The 24690-nt window shown below is 37.7% G+C and overlaps 1 protein-coding gene across 1 annotated transcript in view; it reads right to left on the bottom strand.

The window, feature by feature from the left end:
- Window positions 1–24690, bottom strand: part of LOC127583939 (monoacylglycerol lipase ABHD2-like) — an 80038-nt gene that overhangs the window by 42250 nt on the left and 13098 nt on the right. The window contains 6 exon segments of the mRNA XM_052040372.1: window positions 10834–11001; window positions 11722–11897; window positions 21938–21992; window positions 21995–22016; window positions 22019–22154; window positions 22940–23041. Coding sequence (XP_051896332.1) covers window positions 10834–11001; window positions 11722–11897; window positions 21938–21992; window positions 21995–22016; window positions 22019–22144 — 547 coding nt within the window. The 5' untranslated portion in view covers window positions 22145–22154; window positions 22940–23041.

Below are 24690 nucleotides of genomic sequence, written 5' to 3'. Positions count from 1 at the left end.
AAGTAATTGAAGATAAAAAAACATTTCAAATCATTTGTTCTAACATTTAAATCACCATTCACCATATTTCACTTCAGTACTCACACAAATTCTGCTCTAAGTGTTACAGCAATCTGACAAATTTAAAAATGCAAATTTAGGGTTAAATTGGTTCAAAATGATGAATATTTTAATGAAATACATTAATTTTCAGAATGAGAATGCTGCTGGTGTTTTGGGAACTCACTTTCAAGGGTTTTAATTCCACTTATTAAGGCTGACCAATAAACTATATTGTATGCACTTTTGTTCAAATCTTTCCACACTATATTCAAGTTGGAAGATGCACCAAACAAACCCTAGGTTTACAGATCAGATCATTTCCACATTAATTTGGAACAAATATTTTCCTTTAGAAAACGTCAATACATTCTGAAATTCTGTAATTTTACTCTATAATGACTGTTCTGTTGACAAAGGTAGGAATGTAATTCAGATAAACAGGTAGATTGCAGATGCTAACTAATGCATATATATCTTCAATTGATACAACTCCAAATGTATGATAAACAAAACTACAGAACCACTATGCAGGCAGAATTTTGCAAACTTTCTTGCAGTCACAGTCATCATGTCACAAAATTATCAACTAAAGGGCAATCATGAAAAATGAAATGATTTAAAACGTTTAAAAAAAAGGACTCTTAAGAGATTCAATACACAAGAAAAAAGGTATTAACCACAAAATCGTGGTTGGAATATACCAGTTTTTCCACGAGCATGCCTTCTGCATGTAGCGTGGACTGGTAAAACATACCTCTAGAACGATTCAAAGAAACTTGAACAAATTTGCAGTGGTAAAGTGGCATGTCATTGAACTGAATGGAAATATTTCATTGCAACTGACTTTTTTCATTGGCGTGCAGAGCCCATTGTCTGCATAAACACATTTAATACTTTACAAAGTAACAAGGGGTTAGTCTGATTTTGCTGAATATTTCTCAGGAATACAAAATGTTGAAAAGCACAGTGGAATATCATTCTGAACTGCCTAAAATATGGTCATTGGATCACAATACCAATACAGTTGAGGAATGCCAATTGGGTCACTAAAACTCATCTATCCAGAACCACTCAAAAATTACACTCTACAACTTCCTTGTGCACCAAGTGCATCTTCAATCTTCACCTGAACGTGAAGATAGCACCCCAAGTAATATCACATTTAACTTGACCAGAGGTGATGCACTGCCAACTGGGCCCAACACAAATGCAGATCATGAATGTCAAACTTTAAATTAAGAATGACTACCCTTGAGGAACCACTGCAAAAACAAGTCCCTCAAGTAACCAATTCCTTTACCTTGTTAATCTTGTCATGTTAAAGAAACTTAGTCAAGGCCCATAGAGCAGAACACCAGAATAAGAGTTGAGCAAGGCTATTAAATGCCAGTAACATTAGCTGAAATTTGTGAAGTAGAGATGGAGGGAAGCACCTAGCAGAGAGATCCTGAGTTTTGAATATATAGGAAAGGGTAGAATTTGAGATGGTAACATGTAGCTTGATTTTAAAAATCAGTGCGAATGCAAGGAAAAAGGATTGCCATTTTGTTCCTTTTGTATTTGTGATTAATAAAGCTTTCAACTCATGGTATGTATGGGAAGGAATTAAACAAGAAAATTAATGATTTCAATTTCTCTTCCAGCTCCCATTGCAACAGAAGGTAATTCTTAGCAATGACAACAGAAGAATCAAGTCTGCATAGCCATTAGATACAAACATAAGAACATTTGGATGCATCAAACTTTGGGATGGATTTCATCAGAGTGCAAAAGGTAGGGCAATGGATACAGAACAGGTGCAATAACATTTTCAGGGCAATTTCTTTCTACCTCTTACAACCAAACTCAGTTTATAGGTTATGCAATTTCTCAAGTGATTGCCATATTCCAGCAATATGTCAAAATACTCAGTTTTGAGAGGAATGTTGTTCAGTCACAATATCAGAGCAGCTATGTCAAACTTAATGCATTGAAAAATTTAGAAAATGATCACATGTTCTAAGTTTGTGACAGAAAATTAAAGGGCTCTGATGATACAATAAATTTTTGGAGTTTAGTGGTTTACCAATTAGCTAGCTTTGTAACAAAATTAAAAGCAGCTGGGCATCCCCTCAGTACAACCCTTTCAAACTGTTGACCTTGATTTGAGGATAAGATGAAATAAAATTATGCTCAACTAATAGCAATATATTTCTAACTATATGCTCATCTGGCATGTGCAAGGCAGATAAGCACATTTTATTGCATGTGTAAAGAATGAAGGCTGTATCATCCAAAAATAGATGTTGGCATGTAATTGCAGGTGACCAGCCATGACCTAACTGCATAACAGAGCACAACTTTTGAGGCAGAATGACCTGCCCCTGCTTTTGGTTCGAACTTTTTATTTATGGGATGTGGTCATCAATGATTGAAAAGATTTTTCATTTGCATTTGGTTAATTAAATCTGGTCAAAATATGAGCAAGTTATTAAAGTGTTATTTTAATAAGAGACAGAAAAAGAGTACAACTCAATCCCAAGAAAGAAGCAGCTGACAGGACTTTGCAAATATTTCTGCAATTCAGAAAACAAAGTAGAAATAAGTTATGCTTCAGCGTAAGAGACAGAGCATTGCCCCTCCATTCAACCACATTACATATCCAAACTGAAGTTCTGAGAAATGTTCATTTTGAATAGCTAATACTATAATTTTCAAAATATACAAATGATATTTAATCTTAGTAATACTACAACTATTTCAAAATTATATCTTTGGATTATTAAAAGTAATTATGAGGCACAACGAACTAAAATAAAATAGATATGCTGAAACTTGAATGATTAATGTTAATCCTTCAACTGATCCTGAAAACTGCATTCAAGCTGAAGTTCAAACAGATGTGAATCTATAGGTTTTTAATTGATGAGGTGTTGTCAGCTGTGGAAACACTATAATCAGATGGCTCCAGCATCTGAAAATAGAGACACCCCAGAAGCACATCAGATTCAATAGTTCTGGAATGTTAACAGGTGAAAACATTTTTTTTCTACTCAATCACGGGTGAAATACAGATAAAATTTTATTTGAAAAGGGCGTTTGGCCTTCCTTAAGTAACCATTTACCCATATAAAAACATCCCATGTTTTAGTTTAGACCTGCATTCAGGCAGCCTAGATCAAATAGCAGATAAGATTCAATGGTCACTGCATACCCAACTTCATACAAAAATATAATCTACTTGAACTTGTATTATTATGGCCTTCGGCAATTCTAATCAACAGAATCACAACGAAGATTTAACACAAATGCAGAACTTCAAAGCAAAGCAATTCAAAGTAAAGCATCAGAATCAAATTAGGGAGTTAATCCGGGTGTAAAACAGGAAGAACCAAAGGTCTTAATTCTGGACACCAGCAAGATTGATGAAGTAGTAAGGAGGCACATTATACTGCCCAAATATCACAAAACTTAACAGCACATAAAATTATTTGCTCAATGCATCCATGCCAATACTTTGCAAAAACAACCCAAACTAACAAATTCTTCACTTCAAAGCATTTTAGAACGACATGATGACATGGGTATGCTGCATTTCCATTGCCCCTTACCTTCGATTACTCCAAGTTTTTATTCTTACAGGCATTCAATGGTTGCAGCATTTTCAGCTTTTTTTTTAGTTTAATACCTCTATAATGTTGCCTCTTTGTCTCTTCATTCCAATGGAAATATAGTAAAACTAATAATCCAGCACAGTCAGAACTCTGATGTTGCCAGACTGGCAGATTTTAGGGACAATTGGATGTTATACTTATTAATATCTCAACACATTTTGAATTCATTTTTTTAAAGATATTGTGAGCTTTCCAGTAAGCCCGACAAATTTAACGGATGTGCGGGAACAGGGGCCCCAGTGAGTTTCAGGCGAGTGCAGTAAACTGTACCTACCAAACCATCAGAATTTCCAAATACATGGATAACGGATCAATGAAAGTTCACTCTGGTCTCATTGTCTCAAGTCTCTCAAATGGTTTCTTATTTGTGTTTTCATTCTGATAAATTTATACTCTCTACCAACTCCATTTTCATTGCACTTTCTATAGCAGAATCCAGATGGCACAATAGATGTGGCTTTATTAGTAGTGTGTTCAAATTTAGCACTCTTTTGCTACTCTTATCTATGGGTGATTGTCCAAACTCAGATTGGATTTATCTACCTGCATTTGTAGAAATTATGTCTGGATTGCTAGATTTCTTTGTATCTATACATTTTAAATGCATCATAATTGTATCTTCCTAAACACACTTATATTTTTTGTCCTCATTTTTCAAATTCTATTTTAAAGAGACTGGAAGTTGAAGGAGAAAGGAAGGAGACATTCCTAAGAGCCAGTTAGATTAAATTACTGCATTGAATATTAATTTCAATGAGGATAGTAAGGACAGCAAAATAAATCTAGGAGCAACACTCAGTGACACACAAAAACACAGCCTCAATATACTGTTCAGCTAGGCAAAAAGCCTCCCTTCTTTTGTGAGTTTAAGTTCTATGTAGACTGGAATTTCTGAAGATATTTTCATACTAAAGGAGATACTGTCAAAAGCAGCACCCAACCTTCCATTTCATCAACAGTATTCAACTGTGAAGCTGAGAATCTTTGGAAATCCAGTTTTAAGAGATAGCTACATTTCTGCAGTGAGCAGAAATTGAGGTGAAAGTGAATTCAAATTCATAATCATTAGCATCTCCAAACAAGAAAAAGTAGTAACAAGTTATACGCCATTTGAGCATCATTCACTTAGGAATGTAAAACTGCTCTAAGAATTAATTTATTCCTTTTTTATTTATATAGAGCTCTGCAGCAAATACAAATGAAAGAACTCTGTGGACCATGGAATTTACGTTGTAATTTATTGTAACTTCAATAACCATAGGTGCAAATTCTAGGGGCTGCCTGGAGTATGGGAAATTGTGTATAAAATCTCAAGGAACATTGCTCAAAAATGTTGACAGATGCTTAGAGGAAGCAGGTTAGGTTGAAAGATTGGTTAAAAGGATGCTTTGCTTTACTAGTTGACACATGAAAAGAGTAGGAAGTTTATGTCAGGAGTGTGCACTGCACCATCTAGGTCACAGCTCAAGTATTGCATAGAATTATGGTCACGACATTACAGAAAAATGCAATTGCACTGGACATAATGCAGAGAAGAATTAAGATGATGTTCCAAGCATTGGTAAAATTTTAGCTAAGATAGATGGAAGTGCTGTGGTTTTTCTTCTGTGAAACAAAGGACACTGAGGGCAGATTTAACTGAAGTGTGCATAATTGCGAGGAGCCTAGATACAGTTAATACGAAGGACCAATTTCCCCTAGCAGAGGTGTCAAATACCAGATGGGGGAAACAGATTTAAGATAATCTTTAGATGTAACAGGACAGAATGAGTGAAGAACTTTTCATTCAGGGGGTGATAAAGATCTGGAACTCATTGCCAGAAAGGTGGTTGTTTGAATGTGTATTTGAAGAGGCATGACCTGCAGCATGACAGACCTAGTGCTAGAACCTGCAGTAGGTTAGTAGCTTTTTCGATCCACATGGATATGGTCCAAGGACTAGAACATTGAAGAGTATAGCACACAAACAGGCCCTTTAACCCACAATGTCTGCGCTATGATGCAAATTAACTATTCCCTAATCCTATCTACCTGCACATGGTCTGTATCCCTCTATTCCCAACCTGTTCATGTGTCTGTCTAAATGTCTCTTAAATGTTGCTGTCGTATCTGCTTCCACCACACCTCTGCTGGCAAAATGTTCCAGGCATCTACCACTGTGTCAAAACTTGCCTTGCAAACTTTAAACATTCCCCCTCTCACCTTAAAGCTATGCCCTCTAGTATTTGACATTTCCACCCTGGGAAAAAGGCCATCTACCCTTTCTCTGCCTCTCATTATTTTATATACTTCAAAGGATAACATCACGACAGCTGATAGCTATTTAAATATTAATGGATAACCTCCGTATACTATTTCTGTACTTTGCTAATGTCAAATTCACATCACTGGAATACACTTCTCTCTGGTTCCCTCTCTTCAAAGTGGTTAACTTTGCTCTTTCCTATGAATGCCACTCCTTACACATGAGCCTGCACAGGTGAGTCTAATTTTCCCCAAGAAAACCTATTAATCCTAATGTGATCTTCAATCATCACATATATTTAATTACCAGCAGTGATTAGAGACTAATAATCACATATATTTACAACATGGGTGACTCCCAATGGGCCCACTGTGTCAATGCCAGCCAAAAATGGTGCTGTTTAGGCACTTCCTACCTCCTGGTCTAAAACCTCACAGCTCAACTCTCCAAGCATCTTTTGATTTCTGCTTCCACCACCTTTTCAAGCTTCTTGCACTATTTGGAGATACCAATTTTTCCCCAACTCCCCTATAATACTTTCAGCAATCATTTTAAACATGTGTCACCTAATTATTAACCACTTTACCCAGTGAAACGTGCCATTCCTGTTCATTGATGTTCAAAATTGAGAGACCTTGAAAAGATTAATTAAATTTCCCCTCAACCTCCTTTGTCTGACAGAAAACAACCCAAGCCCAGTTAACCTCTCTTCATAATCAAAATTGTCCAACCTTGACAACAACCTCGTAAATCTCCTCTGCACCTTTTCTAGTGCCATCACATCCTTGGTCTACAGAGTACTCTATCTGTGGCATGGCAAGCATTTTATGTAGTTCTTCCATAACTTCCCTGTTCTTGTACCTGATGCCTCAAGCTGATAAAGGCAAATATCCAAAATACTTCCCTAACCTTTTCTATCTGATCCACTATATTCAAGAATTTGTGCACATACGCTCCAAGATTCCTCTGACCTTCTGTACTTCTTAATACCCATGTTCTACCACCAGTTATCATGTATTCCCTCACCACACTTGTACCCATACAACCAAATGCATTACCTGAACTCCAATTGCCACTTTTGTATCCACCTGTCTAATCCATTCACATTTCTTGCAATCTAGATAAAGCTTTCTTCCTCACTAACATTAAGGTTAAGATCAGCAAAAAACTTCTTAACCATGGCCCTTGCATTCACATTCAAATCATTAATATGTGCCATAAAATGGGAAGGAACCTAGTATAATCTGACTGTACTCTCATCCCCTCAAAACATCACTCGTTCACTTCCCAACCCTCTCCCCACAACACTTACCCAATAATGCTGTTGCTACAAGGGACTGAGATGCACAGCTCCAGTTGAATAAGGCCTCTCTGCCCAGTGAGCAGCAGTATTTGATTTCACTTAGGAACAGACAGGAGCTGGAAGTGTTTAAACAGGGAAGATCGCGATGGAAGGGGTTTGGAAAAGACAAGGGACTCATGGCCAAAAACTCAAAGGATTATTTTGGATTCAAATTCAAGATTAAAAGAGAAAAGAAGAATAAAAATATACCAGCATGAACTAGAATAGGAATTGGGAGGTAGGATTGTTGGTAGCAAGAGGAGGAAAGAAGTCTTGCCATCAAAAGGTCATTTTCTTTTTAGAAAGCAACTTAATATAAAAACATTCTAAAGGAATTTGAAGAAATCAAATTTAGTGGCAATGAACACAAAATGCTGGAGGAACTCAGCAGGTCAGGCAGCACCTATGGAGGGAAATGAACAGTCACCGAGATCCTTCATCAGGACAGAAGGAAAACTTCTCCAGGGTAGGCACACCTCGAAGAGACTTTGCAGTGGAGCAGCAAAACGGAGGCAAGAGAGACTGCAGATGTTGGAAATCTGGAGCAATGAACACAAAATGCTGGAGGAACTCAGCAGGTCAGGCAGCATCTATGGAAGGAAATTAACAGTAGACATTTTGGGCCGAAACCCTTCATCAGGATCTCCGCCCAAAATGTCAACTGTTAATTTTCCTCCCTAGATGCTGCTTGATCTGCCGAGTTCCTCCAGCATTTTGTGTTCATTGCTCCAGATTTCCAGCATCTGCAGTCTCTCATCTCAAATTTAGTGGCAATGTTTATAGATCCAAAAAACCCTAACTTCTCTGCAAGAAATGGAAAGTCCCTGCAATTTTTATACCACTAAAAGGCTACACACTTGGTTTAGCATTATTGTATACTTTTAACTTTTACAGTCATGTCTGTACTTTCATTGCAGACTATATAAACCTCATCTTAGCAGCATCCAGGAGCAACAGAAAATACTGATACAATAAAATGCAAAAACTGGCAAATGAAACATTTTGTTTAGTAAATTACTGAACATTTTATGCATGGCAATAGAATGGTAGTTACACTACCAGATTCTAGCAAATAGAAATTAACATTGAATATGTGGGAATAACAACAATGTAGAAATAGTACTCTATACAAAGATAAATTCTTTCAGCATAACTTTAACCCACAATTTTTCAAAAGTTAATACTGTAGGCATTTCATTCTCATTTCATCAAAGACCATCGATGTCATCCTTGAAGAGAAGCGGCAAACAGAATCACTAAATAGTTTGTGTTTATTATGAAAACAACTCTAAAATACACTCATGGGGAAGTGGATAATAAGCCAGTTGGTTATATCTCACCAGACAGCAGGCTTTGGATCAGCTTGCAGACCAGCCTGCAACTGTAGCACCCAACCCACTAAATTAAAATGGCACTATTCCAGAACTTGGGCTGTGATGTCAGGACAACCTTCACAGTAATTCCCATTAAGTGGCAGTGGGCATTTTACTACCCTAAACCCACCCTATAAAATAGCTATTATTATTGTTAAGGAAACAGCACATATTAATCAAAAATAGAAAAAATTAACATAAGTTAACGTAAGAAACAGGAGTATGCAGACACTTAGCCCCTCACATGGCAGATCCACCATTCAAGTTAATCCATGACTGATCTTTTACCAGTGCACCATTTCCTTGAACTAGCTCAAGATTCCTCGATTCCCTTAATACATAACATCTCTCTCTTGAATATATTCAGTAACTGAGTGTCCAAAGCCTTGTGTAGAGAATTCTAACAATTCATGAGCCTCAAGGTGAAGATATTCCTTTTCATCTCAGCCCCAAATGGCCAACCCTATATTTTAAGACTGTTCCAGACAGACCAGCCAAGGGAAACTTCATCTCAGCATCTACCCTGTCAAGCACCATTTGAATTTTTTGTTTCAGTTAGATAATCTCTCGTTCTTCTAAACTTGATGGTGTAGTTCCAGCTTAACTTCTCATCTGACAAACCCACCATCCCAATCCAATAGTCACATGTATATCCTTCTTAAGGTAAGCAGACCAGACCTGTACATGGCATTCCAGATGCAGTCCCACTGGGGTCCCATATAACTGGAACTGTAAACTGTATGCTGGAAGTACTCAGCAAGTTACAAGATCTTATTAAATAGCTAGCAAGCTTGAGGGCATGTTCATAGATCATCTCTGGAGAGAGAAATGTAGTTAACTTTTTAAGTTGATGATCTTCCATCAAAAGTGGAAGAGGGAGAAAATAATTGTGTTTTAAGTTGCAGGGAGGAAGGGGTGATTGTGGTGGAGAAAGTAAAGGAAATTTCTGTGAGAGGGTGGCAACAAAGGGTTTTCCCAGGGGTCACATTGAAAGCCATTGTGTTAATCAAAGCTCCATCAGGAGTGTAAAGAGAGGAAGATGAACAAAGGCAATTAGAGAGAGAAAAGTGTACTGGAACTAAGATGCAAAAAAACAGAAATTGCTGGATACCTGAAATAAAAGAATGCTGGGAGTATTCAGCAGATCAGGTAGCATCCATGAAGAGAGAAACTGAATTTATGCTACAGGCGGATGACCTTATTTCAGAACTGGTTTGTTCTGACAAATCGGAAAGGTGGGTTACCTGAAATTATTGAAGGCAATATCGAGTACTGGGGGCTGTAGCATGCCGAGACAGGTGAGGCGCTGTTTCTCAAGCTTACATTAAGCTTTGTTGGAAGAGTGTAGAAAGTCAGACAAGTGCAGGGTCATCAGAGGTGCTCTAAAAGCAATCTAATTTATATTTGGTTTCTCTAGCATCTGCAGACTTTCCCCTTTCAATCCCCACATAATTGGAGAAAGCCGTGTCTACTCCTCAAAGTCCTCTTCAAGAGAGTCTGAATCAGACATTAAAGAAATACAGAACTACAGTGCAGTCCAACTTGTTTTACCATGTACTTCCTGCCCTACCTCCTCTCCAGTGGAAGTGCTGTGTTTTCATGCGAGCTACTAAACTGGAATTTCTGTAATTCTGAAGGCAGGGTTATTTTGTTCTGCAAATCCTCTCTCCCATGTGCTGTCGATCCCTCTTCTCCCCAACATGTGATGGCAGTGACATCAGTAATCTGCTATCCAACTATATGTTACTGCCATCACAATTTTTTGTTGGCGGGGTGGGGGGTGGGGGGGGGCGCCATCCAGCTCACCAGGTGATGTTTGCCCAATTCCCTTTCCATTTACTGGAGCCCTCTGCTCCCATGCTCCTTTCAAACTTCCCTCGTTCACTGGAAAATTTATAATGCTGTGTAACATCTAAAAAGTGAATTAAAAATGCTATAATATTAATAGAAATAACATCCAATATAGCCTGGAAAATGCATTCGTTTGGCAAAATGTGTTAGTCTGCCAGGCTATCAGAGTTTTACTGTATGACAAAATCTTTATTTTACATAAATACTGGAAGATTACTAATATTTAGCCTCTTTATAACTGCACTTTCACTGCATAATAATATCATGATCACTCTGTGGAATATTTTTTCTATTAACAAGAAAGTGGTAAAATGAAATTTTCCTTACCGTATGTAAACATACGAGGAGAGGTGAGCTCAATATTTGGCAAAGCACCAAGATGGTTGAGAACAGCACACCGATATCCGTGCTTCTGGGCATAATCAACAAATGTTCGAATGTACTGCTTTTCACTGTGATTGGCTATCCCAGGACAAATCACCATAGTAATATCTTCTATCCAACACAAGAAATTAATGGTATTAATATAGTGAGTGTTATTAAACAGACTAATGATAATTATGTCTCAATATACAACAGAAAGATATTTGTTTCACCCACAAAAGAAGCATTTGGTCTAGATACCAAACCCTCCCAACTATGCACATTTTCTTCAATGTTGCTCTCTCTGCCAACATGCAGTACAGAATTCATTCACAGTTATTTTCCAGTAATGTGTTCCATTATACTACTATCTCTTGGGTGAAAATATACTACTTATCTTTAACTGCCTTTTGCATTGTGCTCACTGAACAATATGCATGCATCAAGTTTGTCAAGACCAATATCTCCATGGATTAGGGGACCAGAATGCATTAAACAGTGTATGACCAAAGCTTTATCCAGCATTGTGTGTCAATTAGATTTGACATACTATTCACCTGAAGAATTCAGTGAATTAAGTAGTGTCCTCGCCCAATAACCACTTCCAGCTTTTAAATGGTTGCTGAATAATGAACAGAGGTAGGAACATGTATTAATTTACTTCAGTTTTCCCAAGTCCAGCTGTGCAGAAAGCAATGTAATGTCATTATTGCTGCAGCCGTAGAGGTCCACAAACTGGAAATTAAATCAGGTACCCTTCTCCTTTTACTTACCTTCTTGGAAGAATGACGATCCTATGAAGTATTCACAATTTCATTAAAATGCTCTTCAGTCACACTTGGTTTCACTTACCTCCAGTGTTATGCTCTGCCAAAGGCTCAAAAAGGTCCCACGTAGCAGTAGCTCCATCAGGCATAGGGAGATACTTCCGTAAACCATAGGGATGAGGAGAGCTTACACGCCCCATTTTACCATATAATGCTGTCTGTACGTGTCCACTCTTTCCCCAAATGAGGGGTGGAATGTATCTGTTCAACAAAATAAATATCACAAGTACTAACCACTTAACAAGCACATTATTCCTCAGCCCTTTTTCCCCATAAACAGATCTCTTTCTTTCCTGCCTGTCCCACAACAAAGCCACGTGTTTCTGCAGTTGAAAGCGTTTTGCTGTCAGCACTGTTGTTCTTATCCAGTGACACCTTTTAACCTTTCATTCTTTACTTATCACTGCCATTTCAAAAAGAGAATTCTATAGAGACCCAATAAAATAAGACTGAAAACATTAGATAGATGTTATTTTTACTCAGTTGTCATATTGAATTTTAACCAATCTTATGCCTTGGTTTTCTTTATAAAACTGATTACTTGTATTCTTATGAAATAAGCAATAAGAGCAGGCATAGGCCATAAGACCTTTCAAACGTACTCTGCTGATTGCAAAAATCAAGCTAATCCATTTTCCTTCCTGATCCTCCCTTCTTAATTTCCAGTGTCCAAAAATCTATCACTCAGCCTTGAATAGTTGCTCAATATCCAAAGCCTTGTAGGCTAGAAAATTCCAAACTAGAGTGAAAAGGAAATTTCACCATCTTACTAAATAACTAAGCTCTTAACCAGAACCATGTCCAACTCTGTAACCAAAAAATGAAACATCCTCTGAGTACCCACCCCATCGACCCCTCTCTATTTTTTCAATGAAATTGCCTCTCATTCTTCAAGCTCCAAGAATGTAGGCCAAGTACTTCAAACGACAGGCCCCTTTATCCCTCAAATCAATGTACTAAACTGCATCACACTGCTTCCAAGTATAACCAGCTTGAGGCATTGACACCAAAATTTCACAAAGTATCCCAGATGTGTTCAAACTAAATTTGTGTACAATGATAGCAAGGTTTCCTTTTTGTACACAAAACATTTGCAATAAAGGTCAACATACCATTTGACTTCCTAACCACTTGCTACACCTACATGTGCTGTTAATGTGCAAGACCACCCAATACACTGCTGCACCAAAACTTTCTTACCATAAAAATTTACAGGAATATTTTCCCTATCAAAACGGAATAACAGTCCTTACTGTTATATTCCATATACCAGCTTGTTGCCCAGCAAACCCATCTATGGACTGCTGGGGTTTGTGGTAGAGGCTGATACAATAAGGACATTTGCAAGACTCTTAGATAGGCATACAGAAGTAAGAAAAATGGAGGGTTATGGGCTGTGTAGGAGGGAAGGGTTAGATTGATCAGGGAATAGGTGTTTATATAGGTTGGCACAATATCATGGGCCGAAGGGTCCGTACTGTACTGTGCTGTTCTATATTCTAGACATTTGCCTTACAACTTATTCTCCACCTACCTTTATAATGTCAGCAGCAGACTTGAATTTATTACACTGTTCTTTCATCTGAGCTATTAATATTTATTCTAAATACCCGAGGCAATTACTCTGATCCTTGCACAAGTAATAACTTAGCAACCCAAAAATGACCTTTGTTTTATTTCCTGTTAAACAATCTTCTGTTCATGCTTAAGTTTCAACAACTCCATCACCTCTTATTTTAAGTTACCTTTTGCATGGCACCTTTTTAAATTCTGTAAATCCAGATATATTTTCACTGACAGTATCTACGCTTCGCAAAAAAATACTGAATTGTCTAATGTGATTTCCAGAAAACCATGCTAAGTTTGCCTAACCATGAAGAACGTTGTTACTGCTTCTTCATTAATTGATCTAGCATATACCCACTAACCATTTCCAAACGAACAGATCTGGAGCTGCCTTTCCCTAGAAAGGTTCTGCACTATATTAACCACTGGTCAATAAATGAGTCTTGCACTGCAGGACACCAAATCAAAAACAAGTCTGCAAGGCCGTAGGGATCCATCGGATGGAGCGTCAGAAATCTGTTTAGTTCTTCATAAAATACCATTCTTCATTTGCCTCAAAGCCCATGTAATCAAAAATATTGCTGGTACTGCAGGCATAATTTGCACACGCCCCCACAAATGTCTGAAACAGTTGGAACACACAAAATCAGAGTTCTTTAGGGAAACTACTATGACTGATGAGGTGCCTTACATGGCATATTCATTTTTTAGCTGGAAGTAGAAAGGCTGCTTTATATGGCAGTTCTGTATGTACGGTAATAGAATTAGCAACCAGAAAATAATGAAGTCTACAGCACTTAGGATGAGACTAGCTCTTTAAACCAATGACGAAACAAAAGAAAAACATCTTAGGTTGAGCAACTGGGTGAAAACCTGGCAAATGTAGTTTAATGTGGGTAAGTGCAAGGTCATCCACTACAGCAGGAGGAGTCAGAAGGCAGATTGTTATCAGATAGAAATACAAGACCTGATAGAAATATGTAAGATCATGGGAGATATATATAGGGTAGACAGTCAAAATCTTTCTTCCCCTCCCCTCCCCACCTTCTCCCCCCCCCCCCCATGGTAGAGGCATTAAAAACAAGAGGGCATAGGTTTCAGGTGAGAGGAAGGAGTTTTAAAGGGAATCTGAGGACTATGTTTTTTCTTTACAGAGTGGATGATATCAGAGGAGGTGCTCAAATCAGATACCATCCCAACATTTAAGAGGAATTTAGACAGACATTTAAATAAGCAAGGCTTAGCAGGATACAAACCTAACACGGGTAAATTGGATTAGTGCAGATGGCCAAGAGATGGACATGGTGGCCCAAAGGACCCGTTTCTATGCTGCATGACTCCATGACTTTAAAATTCTTTAAGTGACTAACAGGCTTTCCTACAAATCAACTTCTACATTATCTTTTGAGCACCAGCCATCAGATTGCTACACAAATTTCAATGGCATCCCAATTTTTTTTTAAAAAAGCAAATTACGTAACTTAACTTTACATGAAACATTAGAAGTCACAGTATCAAGGGCCATTTGTTGAAACAGCTTAAAATTGAAGGCTCTGTATGTCAGGCCGTTTTAGACCTAATAACTGCTTCTGTCATCTCAAGTCTTTAATTTATGCCAAAATGGAAGAACATTAGCTTCTACTTCACTAAATAATAGATGCTGCATCAGGCACTATTGACAGAAGCAATGCAATTAAAGTTAATTTAAAACAACTGCAGTGCTGTCCAAAGTTAGGCATGTCTTTTAATTCCCTTGCACAAAGACTGTATGAGGCTCCATTCATTATTAAATAAAGTAGGGTTGGTACACAATGGTGTTGCAATGCGATAGTTACACTGCTAGATCTCATGACTCACTTCAGCCTGCAGAGCATTTGTGCGCTAACCCTAATTACATAAAAATACAAGCTTCTGGACATATTGTGGCCATTCAAAAGACTTGAGCTTGGAAAATTGCTGAATTTGTTCATAATTTTCCATTTAATGTTTTTGCCATTCGCTCTTTACTAGTGCTATCATCATAAAAACTTTGGATGAACATGCATCCAAAAGTTTTCATTGACAGGAAAGCAATTCCATATCAGCCCATCAAAATCACAGAAGATCCAATTTTAAGTAGAAATTAGTTTGCTGCTAAACTGCTACAGTAATTAAAGTGCCCAAGCTGCCATAAGTTAAGTCACTAAAGGCAGCATTAAAATGTAATTATCTCAAAATGTTTTGGGATTTTTTAAAAAAACTAGGACAAGCTCTTTAATTATAATATGATTTTAAGGTTAAACAGGAAATAATTTTGTTCACTGCAAATTACACATATAAAGTTAATGGGAAAGGATATTAAACATTCAGTCGGGCGTGTGGGACTTTGCTCAAGAGTACTCCAGGATCACAAAGCTCAATGACCCCTCTCTCCTCTTCTCATAAAACCAGAACATTAATGGGGTGAAAGGTGAACATGGAATCAATGTACCACATTTTAAGAAGAGAATATTATCAAATGTTTGTGTTCAGAACCTAGAAGAATTAAGACTTTGCAAACTGAGATTTAACAATAGTGAACCTATAAATAATGCATAGTCTTAAAACAGAATGAATATATACATTTAAGAGAACATTGCATTTCCCTAGGCACAGACTAGCTACAGCACCATTTTCATGGAATCTATACACAAAAAGTTAAGATCAGCCAGCACCAAAAAAATGAGTAAGGATTTGAAATTGGGAATAATTCATAACCAAGAGGAAACTGGTATTAAAACTGGATTAAAATTATTTGTGACTGATGCAATGCACTCCCTTTTATTTCCAGTGGCTTGTTCCCCCAGTTTCTTTCCCAAGATTCAAAACGCTCGCTTTTCTGCATATATCCACCTGATAAGACAGCAGACTGATGGAACATCAGTTTTATACCCAGCCAGCACCTCTCAAATATATCCATCCTTCAGTGCTGATTAGTTACTCAGATTGGGAACTGGATTTTGAACCGACAAGATTAAATTCGCCAAATTTTACTGCAATACCATAATAGCAGCTACAAAAACAGATGCTTGTATAAGTTTAAACAGACCTAAATTGCTTTCAGTTCACACCTCCACCTGTAGGTATATACATCTCACATACACTCCAGTCATTCTCTATATAAACAGACTGCACACACTTTTTCAGTAAAATCATTACCTTATTTACAAACACAAGATAACAACACATTCATATAAACAGTGATACCCTAAGGAACCCAATCTCCGACTGTTCTGAAACTTTTAACTCCGCAGAAAAGAGAAAGAATGTTTAAGGATGCCAACTCATCAGTTAACTAGCCATGCAGCTCAATCCATTTAATATTTAGATGAAATGGTGTTGATAACTCAACCATACAAAACTAAAAAAAATGATATTTGACAAGCATGGGACTTTGATAAGATTATAAAACGCTGCTCCACCCATAGAATCATAACTCAGCTTGGGTCAGGAGGAGAAAATTATGAAAATAAATGGAAATGGCCTAAAGAGACCAGCCAAATACCAAAATGAGCAGTGGGATTTCATTTGACAACCAATCTACAGCACAAAAAAATCAAACTCAATTTATGAATACTCCTTTAGTTATTGCCATCTTAGTCTGACTGTTCAGAATAAAAGAAAAAAAATGAAAGTTTTGTGCATTACTCATGTTCAAGTGCCAAAAATGCAGAGCCAGTTAGTATCTCAAAGGTAGTGAGTTAATGTTAAGCCCATAGTTCTGACAATGTATATTTAAGCCATTAACCTTTTTCTCTTCTGCATGCCAATGAATCTGATATACATTTCCAGTTTTTATTTTTGAATCTCCTGCTAACTTGACTATTATTTAAATTATAGATGTTGTGCAATTTACTTTGGGTTTGCACATCAATAATTCCCAAGTAGACTCATGCCAGAAAATACCAAGTACTCAATGATCTGTGCCCAGCAAAGAATTAACTCTTCCAAGAAATAAATACCTTTTTTTCTCCCCACAAAATTCTGTATGACAGAAAAAATCCTTATCTCAAATTTTTGGGTAGTGATTTGTGAATTCTCCAAGGTTGAATTTCTGTTACTCAAACAGAAATAATGCAGGGCTCACCTGTATTTGTAATCTTTATAAACATTTTCAATTCTTATTGAATTTAACTATCATACAAACACTTTAAAATCTACTATTTTGAATGAAAATATTTATACAAACTCTAATTTAACTAACACAGTAAACACGTACAAAATGTTCACTGAACTGGAGATGTGAATGGCATTGGCAGACTGCTCAAAGGGGAAATCAACAAGGAAGTCTTGCCAGACATTTGCACTTTTGTAATACCTTTTATGGACAACAAAACTGCTTCAAAGACTACGCAGTACTTTTTGAAACAGATCAATACAGCAGCCACAGTTCCTTGAAAGTAAATAGGATGAAAATGGCAAGTTAAGCTGCTTTGGGTGATGTTTACCTTTGGGATAAATGTTAGCCAGGGCACTGGCTGAAACTGGCCTGCTTTTCAAATAATGCTGGGGGAGCTTTGTATGCCTGAACAGATAAATTTAACATTTCATCCAAAGTTGGCACCACTAACAATGCAATACTCCTTCTGTGTTGCACTCAAGTATTAACCCAAATTATTTGCCCAAATCTGTAGGTAAATTGAACCAAGAGCATATTACTCAAAAGCATTCTATCAAAAGAGCCAATCAAGCACTACATTAGGTGGTGCCACAACATGAATTCAGCAATCCCTCCAAAAGACAATAAAACAGGACAAGAATGTTAATAAAGGATCAGTGCTAAAAGTAACTTGTCAATATTTTCAATAATATTCAAACCACCTGAACCACATGCAGAAATGGTTTTGCAAGGGTAAACAGCACAGCTGGTTGCTACAGGAATCTTTTCAGTCTTGTGAATTTTAAGTTTACCTCCCTCAGCATCTCACAGAAACAGAACTGCTCCACCTAACTAAAGAAACAAAACCAACCTTTTATTCTACAGAACAGTGTTATTAAATTTCCCATGCAAGAGGGCCAGTTTTCTCTCCTCCATTTTTAAATGTACTTCAGCAAATGGCTGAACATCTGGGTGCAGGATTTAAATTTCTGAATCCAGTCAGGCAAATGAAATTCAATCCACTTCTGTCTGCCAAGTCTCTCCTGCCAGGCCTACAGAGCTAACATTTACTTAATAGAGAAGGTTCAATCAATGTCAATGCTAGCTTGTCCCAATCTATTTTTAAAAAAAGTAAAGATTTTAATTCAGCTTCAACAGAAAGATATTGATTTGAGAGATTATTTTCACCCTTTTAAGTTTATAATGACCTTTGTCTTCACACCCATCTACTTCTGGAATATTCTCCAGCCCAGCAACCTTCCACAGCTTTCTAGCCTCTTGTCTGTCCTCCACTTGTTTTGCTCCACCATTAGTGATCAAATTCTACCCTCTGAAATTCCCCCCTGAAATCTCCCTACCATTTAATCTTTCCTTAACATTTGCCTCTTCCACCTCTCTTCTAGCCGCAATATCAAAGACCATTTTTGCCTAAGTTTTCCGGTATCAAAAGCCCTTGAGAAATGAGTTATGAGCAGCACAATGAACGTCAAACAAGTGAACAATCATTTTTCCACAAAGTGATACAGCATGGATCTTGAACCACAATTTACCACACAAAGCTCCTGACGCCCATTGTTGTGAAAAGGAGAATATCAAGTGGGTGCTAGGTCCTTTGGCAAAGGTGTCAGGGCAAGAGGAAACATGTGAACATCGGGCACTCATTCTGCTTAACAGAGTCCACCCTATCAAATTTACTTTACAAGTTTGCCACTGAGAAGAATGGCATTATCCCAAACATCTTTGGGATATTAAAATTTCAATAATTTTGCAATAATTTGTCAGTTCAAAATCTATACATTTGTATTTCATGTGGCACGGTCTCAATTGTTCATTTATCAAAAGAAACACGTAGGGGGAAAAATCAACCATAAAATGGATACCTGTAACGTAGCTTGGGAAAACATCGAATCAGCATGGCTCAGAAGGTGACCTTTCTATTCCCATCAGTTCAAGATTTCAAACTGAAATTAAGGACTTCAGGAATAAAAAGTGAAAGGGATAGGAGCCCCAGTAGGTTCAGTGGTGTGGGTGATGGACAGGTGGAACCAGGTAAAATTGGGGAAGAGGGGTGAGAGAACCTGGATGGATCAGAAAGAGACAGTGAAATACAGGGGGCACAGGTTACCTGGAATTAGAAAATTCAGTATTCATACCATTGGGTTTTAGACTACCCAGGGAGAATATGAGGCACGGTGCTTCTAGTTTGTATTCGGCCTCACCCTGGCAGTGGAGAAGGCTGAGGATGGACAGGTCACTGGCAGAAATGGGGAGTTGAAATGGCATGAAATCAGGAGCTCAAGATGGCCATTGCAGACAAAGCACAGGTGCTTAGCTAAGCAATCGCCTGGTCTACACTTGGTCTCACTGATATAGAGGAGGCCACATCATGATCACCGAATGCAGCAGACGAAGTTGGAGGAGGTGCATGTGAATCTGTCTCACCGTGAAGGGCTGTTTAGTCCCTGGATGGCTGAGAGGGAGGAGGTGTTGCACCTCCTATGGTTGCAAGGGAAAGTTCCAGGAGACGGGGAGAGGTGGGTGGGGTGGGATGTGCACCAGGGAGTCATGGAGAGTGTGGTCCCTGCAGAAATCAGAAAGGGGTGGAGAGGGGAAATGTGACTCGTGGTGGGATCTTGTAAAAGTTGGTAGAAATAACGAAGGATGTTGTGCTACATGCAGAGCCCAATAGGGTGAAAGATGAGGACCAAGGGAACTCTCCTCACTGTTCTATCTGTGGGGAGGCAGGGTAAGAACAGAAATGCGGAAATAAAGACGTGTGTGAGGGCTTCATCAGCTAGAGGGGATGTCATGTTTCCTGAGAAAGGACACTTCAGATGTCTTGGAAAGACTTGTCTCGTGAACAGATGCTGCAGAGACGGAGAAACTGAGAGAAACCACAAGGAAGCAGGATTGAAGTTCATAACTCCAATGAGGAAATACATATCAGCACAGGCAAAACCAGCCAAACACTGTACTTCTACACTGAAATTTTATAGTTTATGGCCAGACATTGAGGAGATTTAAAGGTAACCATATTCAAGATTTTAATTTATAACTTAAAACTGCACTTTTCCAGGAATATTTTATTGAAAAGGCAGAATATAAATTAAGTAAAGATAAATCTTAAAACTTATGAAATAAAAACATTGCTGGCAAAAATGATCAGGAGGAGGCCTGGCATATTCTAGCATCTGTCTTTATGAGAAGTCTATAAATACACTACATTAAAGTCCCAAATTATAAGTTTGGATGAGGTACAGAATTGTTAACTGCCCTTAAAATGATTTGTACATCGTTTGGAAGAACTCAGCTCCCTTGTGTCAAAGGAAAATGTTTCCATTATCAATATCTAACACTGGATTGGAGCTGAATTACTGCAGCCATTAAATGAATGTTGAATCACTGCCCTGATAAAACGGAACTCCACAAACAGCAAGTTTATGTTCAAAGTTTAGAAATATCCTTGTATTAATCAATAGTCATTAAGATTGCCTGCAACCAAAAAGCGCAAGTTTGCTCATTCTAAATTTCCAAACGTATACTTTTAAGCTTTATTGTAATTAATCCCCTTGAAGGGAATTTCCTTATTCTTGATCCATATATCCCAATACCCTAAAGGTGGATTCCACAATTACTCTATAAGATCACCAGACAACAATTGTGCAGGCTTTCGTCAACACATACCAAACTTTGGAAAAATTACGACATTCTCCAAAGGGGTTTCTGAAGATCTTAATTAAAAGGAAGCATATTGCTGGAAAGCCTCAGATCCAACAGAATAGTTCTAATGAGGAGTTACACTTCAAACTCAAAATTGCTCCCTTCTTTATACAGATAAATGACAGTTAACAACATTTTTCTGTTCACGTTTCGGATTATAACTGCAGTATTTTACATTTGGCCCAGCATTTTCCCAGCTTTAACAGATAAAATCCAAAAAGCACCATAAAAGCCAACTTGGAAAAAAAAGTCATTAAGTGTTTGATATAAATTGGCACAGGCAATAAATATCATCTATGCAGAATTACATTTCTATTCATTGTGCTTTAAGGAATGATTGCCTATGGCTTTAAAATGCTTATATAAACAGCTGACCAATCCCATTTGCTTGTGGAAAGTGCTGGTCAGAGATGTAACCGCCGTGAGGCTGATTGACAATGGTACACAGAAACAAGTTAAATATAACTTGGAATGAGTGCAAATTTGCATTATTATCATTTGCAATTTAGTTGGACCTTCGAGACGGGAAGGTTCTTCATTGACCTGAAGTTTTTTTAATAACTGAACACACCCAATTTGTCAACATTAAATAAAACTGGCAGGAAACAAAAAAAGTTGAACTAGAAATATTTGTACTTTGCAGCACAGGAGAACCGAAACTAATTGTAACCATCAGTGTTATCAGATTTAGGTAGGTGGCAGTTTAATAGTAATTTCCTTATGACAAAAACTCAATCATGTGCTTTGATGAGTCTTTCAAATTAAGGCATTGGGTTTTTAACAACACATGTATCTGTTGTATACCTATATATAATGGAAAGGCAATTAATTTACTTACTCTTTGGTCAGCAGTGGGCATGATTTCAGCAAGAATCGAGTGAGTGGGGTGTCTGGAACGTCAGCTCTGGAGGAGCAGTTTGGGGCTCTTAAGATTCAGACATCTTACAATGATGTATAGCACTGCAGCGACTGCAGCCAGCTTCATCCCATCAAACATGGCTGGCATTTCAGGAGCAATCCTTACACTTTCAGAGTCTGCCATCATTACCTATAGGCTTTTTAAAAAAACAAATTGGTCAATAATTAGTAGCAGTAAAAAAAAGAGTTCAATGCTTGGAAATACATCAGCATTATGTTTTAGGTGCAAGACTGATGATTGCCCAACTCAAATCAATTTACTTGGTTCTAGCTGACAAAAAATAGTTCCCTGGAAGTGGTTGATGCGGTGGGAGGTGAGAAAATGAATACTTAGATCCTGGTGAGAAATAACTATAGAGGAAGCAGTTAGATTTGATGTTCGCTTGCTCAATGTGCAACCAGCATTTCCCATGGGCAATACTACGTACTGCAAAATGAGTCAATCTTTGAGAGGAAAGGGAAAATTAAAACACAATATAACCTGCAAACCTGCATATAATTCAGTTACAGTTATAAAAACTTCCAAGTGTTTGCAACCATAATTTCTCATAATGCAAATTACTGAGTCAAAGCAGACCATCTCAACACTCAAAATAATATAATTCACTTTGCTTAAGTGCCAGTTATAAGAGCAGTATATTGGTACTCCTACCAATCTTTTGGTCTTTAAAAGAACACTAATTTGCCTTTCTTCTATTCTGCCGTATTAGGCTTGGCTCTTCTCTCGGACTCTGAAGTTATTTTAGTTTAGAAACAAGTACAGGGACATTTCTAGGAAAAGCCCATCTCTGGTGTGGGAAATTCAAGCATGGAGTAGGCATAAGGGGTTAATCTTAAAACCACTTTTCCCACCTTTGCAATAATCCACTTTTACAACAGAGTGAAATAAAAATAAGGAAATTAAAGATAAACAAAAACTTACCAATTAAGTTATTCAGTCTGATCAAAGGCAAATTTAGTCATCAGAATAGATGTGAGAAATGGTTCTCTTGACGTAACAGGATTTGTTGTTCTGACTGCCAACCTATTAAAACAAAACCTACTTTAGTATTGGTACAGGCATCAAATGGTGTGAGGTTAAAAAGGTCTAGTAAATTGTTAAAACAACACAATAAATATGTTTTCACACAAAACTGACATCATAACGAACACACCACTTGCACCTCTTGAAAAATAATAGTTCATCTAAAACTGAATTAAGATAATCCTTCATCCACTTACTTTCTTGCTAAATTTACTTTGCTATTTTTAATTCTCAATTATCCCATCAGCTTGCAAATCCTAGCCCAAGCTGAAACTTGTACTTTTGCTGTGTTTGTTCCACCATTATTCCTATTGCCCACACTGCATGCCTTAAGAATTTTGCTTTTGCACGCTCATGAATTGTTAATGATTACTTGCATATTTCAAGAATTTGACAGCCCAGTCCAAATGTATCCATTATATAATGAGCTATATTTATGGCTATCTAACAATAACATGCATTCACGTGGCAGCTTTAAAGTGGTTCAGTGCTTTAAGTCACATTTAAATAGGAGGATCAGGGAGTCAGCAGAACTACCGAAAAGACCATTTATAAAGGAGGATTCTAAGAGCGTGAGTAACGAGAGAAGCTAAGGAGGATAGCTCATCGCTATACAGTTAAGATATACAGTTAAACACTGACATGGTACAGAGGGGCTTATCTTCTAAGTAGGTGTGCTGGCAGGAAATATTGAAAGAGGCTGCAGTACTGGGGAACAGTGAACTTGAACAAATTTATAGAAAGCTATCAACATGAAATAGTCATTAATAAATACAAAAGTGAAGTTAGTGAATGTAGAACTTGCTATTTAGGGTAATAGACCTCAAATGATATATTTGAGAGGAGGCTTAAGAAAGAAAAAATATTAGAAGGTAATGTCAATAAAGATGAGATGAAGTGAGGTGGGCAGAACCCAATGCAGAACATAAACACTGACACTTAAACATATTAAGCAAGGCTGATGAGTTGCAAGAAGTGTTGAGATAAGTCACTAGCTCCCATAAAACATAATTTGAAATCAATGAACCGGGAGCAAAGCACCAATGGCAGACTACAGGACATATAACAACAATGTCGATGAGAATGTGGGTAGAATAAAATGGTATTAGTCAAAATGGTAATGGTCGGCATGGACTTGGTGGGTCAAAGGCCCTACCTTCTGTCCTGTGCAACTCTATGAATAGGCAGATTTGCATTGACAGCATCCCATCCATTTCTCCTGGAAAATCCTCCAACTCTTTTTTCATTAGCTCACAGGTGTACTCAGACTTCTCATTTTCTTCCCTTTCTACAAAAGTTACTCATCATCCAATTTCACCATTTATTTTAAAACATAGAACAGTACGGGACCTTCGGCCCATGATGTTGTGCCGAAATATATGTACACTTCCTCCATGATCAATCTAACCCTTCCCTCCTGCACAGCCCATAACCCTCCATTTTTCTTACTTCCACGTGCCTATCTAAGAGCCTTTTAAATGCCCTATTGTATCAGCCTCTACCACCCCTGGCAGTGCATTCCAGGCAACCACCACTCTCTGTGTAAAGAAACTACCTCTGATATCTCCCCTGAACATCCCTCCTCTGACCTTAAATGGATGTCCTCTGATATTAGCTTTTACCACCCTAGGGAAAAGGTGCCGGCTGTC

The sequence above is a fragment of the Pristis pectinata genome, chromosome 28 (assembly GCF_009764475.1).
Source record: "Pristis pectinata isolate sPriPec2 chromosome 28, sPriPec2.1.pri, whole genome shotgun sequence".
NCBI classification, from domain to species: Eukaryota; Metazoa; Chordata; class Chondrichthyes; order Rhinopristiformes; family Pristidae; genus Pristis; species Pristis pectinata.
The sequence above is the reverse complement of the archived record's forward strand: the minus strand, read 5'-3'. Positions and strand labels throughout refer to the sequence as shown.